Source organism: Triticum aestivum, chromosome 2B, assembly GCF_018294505.1.
Source record: "Triticum aestivum cultivar Chinese Spring chromosome 2B, IWGSC CS RefSeq v2.1, whole genome shotgun sequence".
Taxonomy (NCBI): domain Eukaryota; kingdom Viridiplantae; phylum Streptophyta; class Magnoliopsida; order Poales; family Poaceae; genus Triticum; species Triticum aestivum.
This window is the reverse complement of record NC_057798.1, coordinates 164,574,250-164,581,522: the sequence shown is the minus strand read 5'-3', so window position 1 is coordinate 164,581,522 and position 7,273 is coordinate 164,574,250. Positions and strand designations below refer to the sequence as shown.

The window sequence follows — 7,273 nt, the reverse complement described above, 5'->3', positions numbered from 1 at the left end:
CCGGAATGCCATCGTTTTTATGGTGCCACACCATCCTTGCGAGTCTTGCTACAATCCATTAAGAGGGAAGTTCGGGCTTGGAAGGCAGCGGGACTTATAAAGGGAGATGTGGAAGCTCTTTTTAGGGCTGGCTAGATGGGAGAGCATAAGAGAGTAGTATAGGTTTCTTTGTGGTGGAGTTGGGTTTCATGTAACACTGTGTAACACCTAACGTGAAGGGGTTCTCACCTTCTTTCTTCTTTAATATATTAGTAGTATGCACACTTGTGCGTATTTGAGAAAAATAGATCGATAGTTTTCTAAGGCATTGTTCAGAATCGCTCCACTCCGCAACTCAGCTCCTGGAGCGGGCGGAGCTGTAGTTGGAAATCAGGGAACTGCATTTTCCTCGCTTCCGAGATTCCTGGAGCGGTGGGTTTCCGAACAGGGCCTAAACCTAAAAGAAAAAAACAAGAAAAAACTGGGTCGAGGCCCGAGGTCCGGGGGCCCTGGCCGGTCGCCGGTTCCACTGGTAATCGACTGGGTCGAACCGGAGCCGAGTTGTATGCTTTCAGTTTATACGAATCTAAAAGCAGCGACCTCATCCCTCCACTCTCGCCGTAACAGCACAGACAAGCCCTAGGGTTTTAGCACTGCTCGAGCGCGCGCCCGGCGACGCAAACCCGCAGACAAACTTTCCGGCCATGTCGGCGGCGGCAGCAGCTGCGGACACGTACTCCCCGGCCGCGGAGGCTGGGAGCAAGCGCCGGGAGAGGAGGGAGGAGCTGCGGCGCCACCTCGCCGAGGATGCCGATTGGCCCCGGGCCGACGGCCGCTCCTTGCACGACTGCCGCCCCGCATGTAACTTCCTCACTCCTGCATCTCTCTATGTTATTCCGTGTGTGCATACCTCTGTATAATGCTCTGCTTCGTGCTCAACAATCTCTGTTGAGCGCCTGTCCCTTTGCTTGGCCAGCACCTGTAGTGTTCGACATTATGCCTGAACAGTGAGCGCATGCCTGATGCAACGCTGATATCCAATTCTTTGGGTTCTGCGGTCTTTTAGGATTTGTACTGTGGAATGCCTGTATGACTACGTCGTTTTGTTGTGTGTCCTGTGTCATGTATGCTGCCGTATCTCTTGACAGACATGTTGCTTGACATGGCTTGCCGTCTGGCCTTCCTTGTGGGTGTAGTGATTTATTCAGGCTAAACTTTTTTGGCATCGATGTTCTGAATGGTTATTTTTTCCTGAGGTGCTTGACAGATGCTTTGTTAATTTGAATTGGATGACTATGAGCCACTTGCACTTTCAGTTGTTTAGATGATGGAAGTCCTGGATTTCATGCTTTCGTGGTGATTCTCTAGTATTCAGCCAAAGGGTTATATGTTATGTTCAACGGTGTTCCTTCGGAGAATCTGTACTCTGCTATCTGCTTCTGCAGATGATGCTATAATGCTATTGCTCTTGGGGAATACTGAAGGTGTAAGACAATTTGCCCTAGATGATGATTTTCTACAGCATTCTAGATGTGTCCTGCTGGCTTTTCTAGCCTTCACTCACCTTACACTGATGTTGTGCTTTTCTGCTTTGAACGAAAAGCATGCATGGATTCAACTTGCAAAGTGTTGAACATGACGGATTTATTGCTTAGCCTTGTGCCAGTTTTCTCAATGCTTGATTTTAGTTATAAAATGTTCAAAACCTGGTGATTTGTAGATATATGCTAAACCAGTTTGCTTGTAGTAAAACACCGTACAATTTTCAGGGCTGAATACAATTTTGTGTCTGTGTATTATTATGATATATAACATGCTTGCACACATTTCTTTGATATATTATCTGAAAGTTTGCTTCACAACCTCTCCCTCTCTCTTCTCTTAACCTTGACCAGAAAATATTGCTTATTGTTCTATAAACTGAGTCGAAACTGCGTTTGTATCTTCAATTCTAAGTCATTTTTGATTTAATTGTATGTTGCAGTTATGCAAACAGGGCCAACTACTGCTGCATCAGGGTCTGCTTATGCAGAATTTGGGAAGACAAAGGTCATTGTGTCAGTGTAAGTTTAACAGCATTTTTCTTTTCTCATTGTATGTATGTTGTATGGTTTTGATTGCAAGTGTGAAAGAAATGTCTTATATTTTATTCTAGAAAAAAATATATCTTCCGTTACTTCAGTTTTCTATTTCAATATAAATTTAGAGATATGCCAAATTCATCCTTGGAGGTTATTCCAGATTGACAATTTAAGTAGTTATCTGAGTGTTGATGGAATAAAATATCACCAAGTTAAGGTCAACTGATATATATTTACAAGTTCTTTGTTTGGACTCGAAAATGCTTATACTTTGCTAAGCAACGGAGAACATTGCATGTTCATCTTGAATCCATTTATTTCCTATCATTCTGAGCGTGCAAAGACATGCAAGTATTTTATGATCTTGTGCTCTCATCAGTTATCACTTCAGAGTTTTGACTAGCTAAATCTTTCTCAATAGCCAAAATCTCAAATTCACAAAGATATCTTGAACTTTGAAGTCCTTTAGCTTCAACATGTGCTTCCTAGCTTTGTAGTCAATTCGATGTATTAGATTGTGCAGTCTTGTTGGATTTATCTTATTGATTGATTGGTCAGCATGGTTTTAAATAGCGTGCTATAGCACGCTATAGTGTTTAGAAGAGGTCCCGTGCTAAGGGACACTGGTCTAAACACATGAACACACACTTTAAATAGCGTGCTATAGCATTGTTATAGCATGCTATAGCGTTTAGAAGAGGTCCGCCGCTAAGAGGCATATCCTGCTATTTAAAACTATGTTGGTCAGTCATGCTTATTTATTTATCATCTTTGCAGGTTTGGCCCAAGGGAGAGCAAGAAAGCAATGCTGTACAGTGACACTGGTAGGCTCAATTGCAGTGTGAGCTATACAACATTCGCCACTGGTATACGTGGACAGGTATGCTGTTTAATTAGCTCTCATCGGTTCTATTTGGAGAATATTCTTAGTCAATCACATATATTTGAAAGCAAAGATTGATAGCATGCATCTTCGTTTCAGGGGCTGGAAAACAAGGAGTACTCTGGAATGCTTCACAAAGCCCTGGAAGGCGCAGTAATGCTACATACTTTTCCGAAGACAACTGTTGATGTTTTTGCGTTGGTTCTTGAGTCTGGTGGCAGTATGATACTATTCATGGCTTTGCTTTTGGTTTTCAGTATATTACACTAGTTACATATTGCATCTTTCTACTTGGAAATGCTCCTAAATTATTTTTCCAGTGCTTATTCAGAAATTGTGTTCATATTCTCACTCATCTTAGTGTCACTGACGCAGTATGTTCTTGGTCTTGTAATATAAGTTAAAGCTGAGTTATATTACTCACAAGTTCATAGTATGAACGTGCTGTTTTCTCGTAGTCATTACTAATTTGAGGAAAAGTGAACATATTCAGGTAGGTAAGTAATGAGTTATTACTTTTGAGTCTGCATTTCATCACATTTGTCGATACATTTTGTATCTCTATCCATTATTTGACAGAAGCCTTTATCCCCCACCATTTCTTTCCGCGGTACCATACTTTCTGATAAAAAGAAGAAACTACTGTCATCCTTACCACTCTCTTTTATTTCAGGCGATCTTCCCATTATAATATCTTGCGCTAGTCTTGCACTGGCAGATGCTGGGATTATGATGTATGACCTTGTTACATCAGTATCCGTGGTATGCCCTCACACTCTGCTTTATGACACATGTACTTCTGCCGAGGGATATTTAAACTGGAAGCTGATCAGTTTCAACTTCGATCTGCCAGTCCTGTTTAGGGAAGAACGTTATCATCGATCCAACCTCAGACGAGGAGGCATGGCAAGACGGAGGCCTCATGGTATCTTACATGCCGGCCCGCAAGGAGATTACACAACTTACGCTGACTGGGGAGTGGACTGATGGCAAAATCACCAATGTGTGTTATCTATCTACTGCATTATCTGAGATACACAATTTCTTGATGTTTCGATTATAATTTCTTGACTCTCATATATAGTAATGCCAAAGCAACAACAATCATACTAACTTCTTTGTCTTTGATCATCAACAGGCAGTAGAGCTCTGTATGGATGCTTGCAGTAAGCTCTGCGAGATATTGCGGGAGCGCTTGAAAGACCCCGCGAGCTTGGCGAGCGAATGACATTTGAGCAGGCACATGTTTTCAGATTCGCAACAGATATCCTTAGCTGTAGAGGTTTTGTAGGGAAGGAGGACAGGGCTGATGTTTGGAGGAGCACAATGTACATGGCTGTGGTGATTGTTTCTTTTGGCAAAAGAGCGGATCGTTTAGCCGAGAGAAAATCTTGTAGGTGTGCTAGCCATGTCTTGCAGTATGCATTCGAAACCTTGAGACCTTTCGGAACTTTGTATCATTCTATGGATTGTTTATGATGTCAAAGCTATTGCTTTGTATTTTGGGCTGACAGCCTGGGACTGGGATGCTATAAAATTCTGTGCTGCTGCTATGTAGTATCTCATCTCGTTGTTGTTTCGGCTGGTACGAGCAGCTTGTTTTTACCACTTTCAACAAGCTAATTCCTCAAAAATTTTGTGTTTACCTTGAGTAATTTATTACTCTGTTCCTCTTTTTTTTCCCTTCTGTTTACCACTTCACTTCCAGTTGCGGTGGGCTTTATCTTCAGCAAGAATGCCTCGAAAAGAAACATTTTCAACAAGAATATCTGTGCTAACGATGCTTGCTAGTGCATTATCATGAAGACGCAAAAAAAATCCTGATGATAGTGCATTATCCCATCCAATTCCAACAAAACAACACAGCTAGTTTCCAGCTAAACATTTGGCTGGCCTCTCACACTGCTAGTGGGGCCACACCCCCTCTCATCCTAGCCCCAGAAAAATATCTCCGCGAGGCAAATATCCAGCCGTTGGTGTGGCTCATCGGCTGGCCGTCCATCCATCCGCCCTGTACACTATAAAACCCCCTCCACAGTCCACTCCCACACTCACCCCTTTCCCTTCGCCTCCAAACCCCAGCGGCAGAACCTTATCCCCTGCGAGTCTTATCCCCCTCTGCAATGGCGGCCACCCTCTTCTCCACCGCGCTCTCGCACCACTTCATCCCGCTCCCCTCCGCCGCCAGGCCCGCCGCCGCCTCGGCCGCCTCCTTCGCCTGCGGCCCGCTGCGCGCCGTGTCGGCGCTGCTGGCGCCGCGGAGGCGGCTCCTGCTGCCCGTGGCCGTGGCCGTGTCGTCCGAGTTCGGGACGGAGGACGCCGAGGAGGAGCAGAGCGAGGGCGAGGGCGGTGGCGACTCCGAGGCCGAGTACTCCGAGGACCTCAAGGTCTTCGTCGGCAACCTCCCCTTCACCGTCGACAGCGCGCAGCTCGCCGGGCTCTTCGAGCAGGCTGGCTCCGTCGAGATGGTCGAGGTATAATTTGGTACTCTCTGGTCGTGTTAACTAACAGTTGGTTTGGCGCAAGTTGTAATGGGCTAAAGTTAAACACTCTAATTTCCTAAAAAAATTGGTAAAATTCTGCTCGGCAATGCATGGTTAGGGTAGAGACTTCAGAGTCAGGACATTCTGTTTCAGGGTAGTGTCAGGTTACCCGATGGATGTTGAATTGTTGCTGTATAGATTATTTCTTTATTATTAAGGATAAGATAAGATACTGTAAATTGTCTCAGCATAGAGTGAGTTCGAATTGGTTCAGAGCTTCAGGGGCCTCGTAAATCACTACAACAAATGAATGCTCAATTGTAACAGAGCTGTGCATGGACGTGGAGTTATTATACCAGTATAGGCTGTTTCTCTTCAGGATAAGATAAGATGTTGTAAAATGGTCTTGGCTTGAACTAGGTCGAATTGGCTCAGTAAATCAGTACAGCAAATGAATGCTCCATTGCAGCAGAGCTGCACATGGACGTGGAGTTGTTATACTAGTATAGGTTGTTGTTCTTCAGGATAAGATAAGATGTTGTAAAATGGTCTTGGCTTGAACTAAGTTCAAATTGCTTCAGTAAATTACTACAGCAAATCAATGCTCAACTGTAGCAGAGCTGCACGCTAAGCCTGGGATAGTTTATTTTTTCAGAATGATATAGTATCTCATTTCTTGCAGGTTGTATACGATAGAATGACCGGACGGAGCCGTGGATTTGGATTCGTCACAATGGGTTCAGCTGAGGAAGTTGCTGCCGCCGTCGAGCAATTCAATGGCTATGTAAGCAGACTTCATCTGTTTTAAACCACCTTATCTTGGTACATTACATGGGTTTAAATGACCATCTGTGTATAAATTTTATAAGCTGCTGTGAAAAAGTTAGTTCTCTATACATTGTTGGGTGTTTGTTTTTCATGTAGTGTTATGTAGCAATGATGCTCATATATGTTCAGCTTACTGATACAAACATGAAATCTGATTTCCAGCATAATTAAGCATTGTAGTGCGAACTTTGCTGATTGTTGGGACTATTTGTTTTTCTGTATATGTAGTGCAGTTGTTGGAGTATTAGACTGTTGACTAATTGATTTTATCTCTCAAATTAGACGTTCCAAGGAAGACCTCTCAGGGTTAACTCTGGACCACCACCACCCAGAGATGAATTCGCACCCAGAACACCGAGGACCATGGGTGGTGGCGGCGGCGGCGGCAGCTTTGATTCAGCCAACAAGCTCTACGTCGGAAACCTATCCTGGGGCGTCGACAACTCAACGCTCGAGAACCTGTTCAGCGAACAAGGAAAGGTGCTTGATGCCAAGGTCATCTATGACCGTGACAGCGGCAGGTCGAGGGGTTTCGGTTTCGTCACCTATGGCTCTGCTGACGAGGTCAACAATGCGATCTCAAACCTCGACGGCGTGGTAAGTTCTCGTATATTACTGTGTTCATAGTGTCAAGTTTGAATAATTCGATGTTTTCTGAATAGCTATGCTAATTGAGCGCATGGTCTTGTTCTGTAGGACCTCGATGGCAGGCAGATCCGGGTTACCGTCGCAGAGTCGAAGCCGAGGGAGCAAAGGCGGTTTTAAGATGTCCTGACGCTGGTTAGAGATCAATCATGTGTTGCGTAAGTGTTAGTTTGTAGTTTCTACTACTATTTTCTCGCGGTTGATGAGAGAGACTGGGAAGTGAATTTGTATACCGGAAGATTTTTGTCAGCCGTGCAACTCGTTGCGCCTCTTGATAGAAAAAAGTAGAAATTTTGTCAAAGTCATTCTATATGCTTAGCAGCAGAGATGATGTACGATACCATTAAAAACCCTTCTGAATGTTTGTTGATGCT

General features: G+C 44.1%; 2 protein-coding genes across 2 annotated transcripts; both read left to right on the top strand.

Moving 5' to 3' along the window:
* Positions 1-560: 560 nt before the first annotated feature.
* LOC123044104 (exosome complex component RRP41-like) lies at positions 561-4,588 on the top strand. The gene is made up of 7 exons (XM_044466746.1): positions 561-840; positions 1,964-2,042; positions 2,838-2,940; positions 3,043-3,163; positions 3,617-3,705; positions 3,797-3,946; positions 4,082-4,588. The coding sequence occupies exons 1-7, from the start codon at positions 684-686 to the stop codon at positions 4,169-4,171; spliced, it is 789 nt and encodes a 262-aa protein (XP_044322681.1). The 5' UTR covers positions 561-683; the 3' UTR covers positions 4,172-4,588.
* A 398-nt stretch (positions 4,589-4,986) lies between these two features.
* Positions 4,987-7,273, top strand: LOC123044103 (29 kDa ribonucleoprotein A, chloroplastic). The gene is made up of 4 exons (XM_044466745.1): positions 4,987-5,417; positions 6,109-6,210; positions 6,537-6,851; positions 6,951-7,273. The coding sequence occupies exons 1-4, from the start codon at positions 5,067-5,069 to the stop codon at positions 7,017-7,019; spliced, it is 837 nt and encodes a 278-aa protein (XP_044322680.1). The 5' UTR covers positions 4,987-5,066; the 3' UTR covers positions 7,020-7,273.

What these genes read in the sequence shown, in the direction of transcription:
- LOC123044103 (XM_044466745.1), top strand. Translation starts at nt 5,067, where the DNA reads ATGGCGGCCACCCTCTTCTCCACCGCGCTCTCGCACCACTTCATCCCG. An exon ending in GCTCCGTCGAGATGGTCGAG is followed by an intron (nt 5,418 to 6,108) that starts GTATAATTTGGT and finishes CATTTCTTGCAG; the next exon opens with GTTGTATACGATAGAATGAC. An exon ending in TCGAGCAATTCAATGGCTAT is followed by an intron (nt 6,211 to 6,536) that starts GTAAGCAGACTT and finishes CTCTCAAATTAG; the next exon opens with ACGTTCCAAGGAAGACCTCT.
- LOC123044104 (XM_044466746.1), top strand. Translation starts at nt 684, where the DNA reads ATGTCGGCGGCGGCAGCAGCTGCGGACACGTACTCCCCGGCCGCGGAG. An exon ending in ACAAAGGTCATTGTGTCAGT is followed by an intron (nt 2,043 to 2,837) that starts GTAAGTTTAACA and finishes TCATCTTTGCAG; the next exon opens with GTTTGGCCCAAGGGAGAGCA. An exon ending in GGTTCTTGAGTCTGGTGGCA is followed by an intron (nt 3,164 to 3,616) that starts GTATGATACTAT and finishes CTTTTATTTCAG; the next exon opens with GCGATCTTCCCATTATAATA.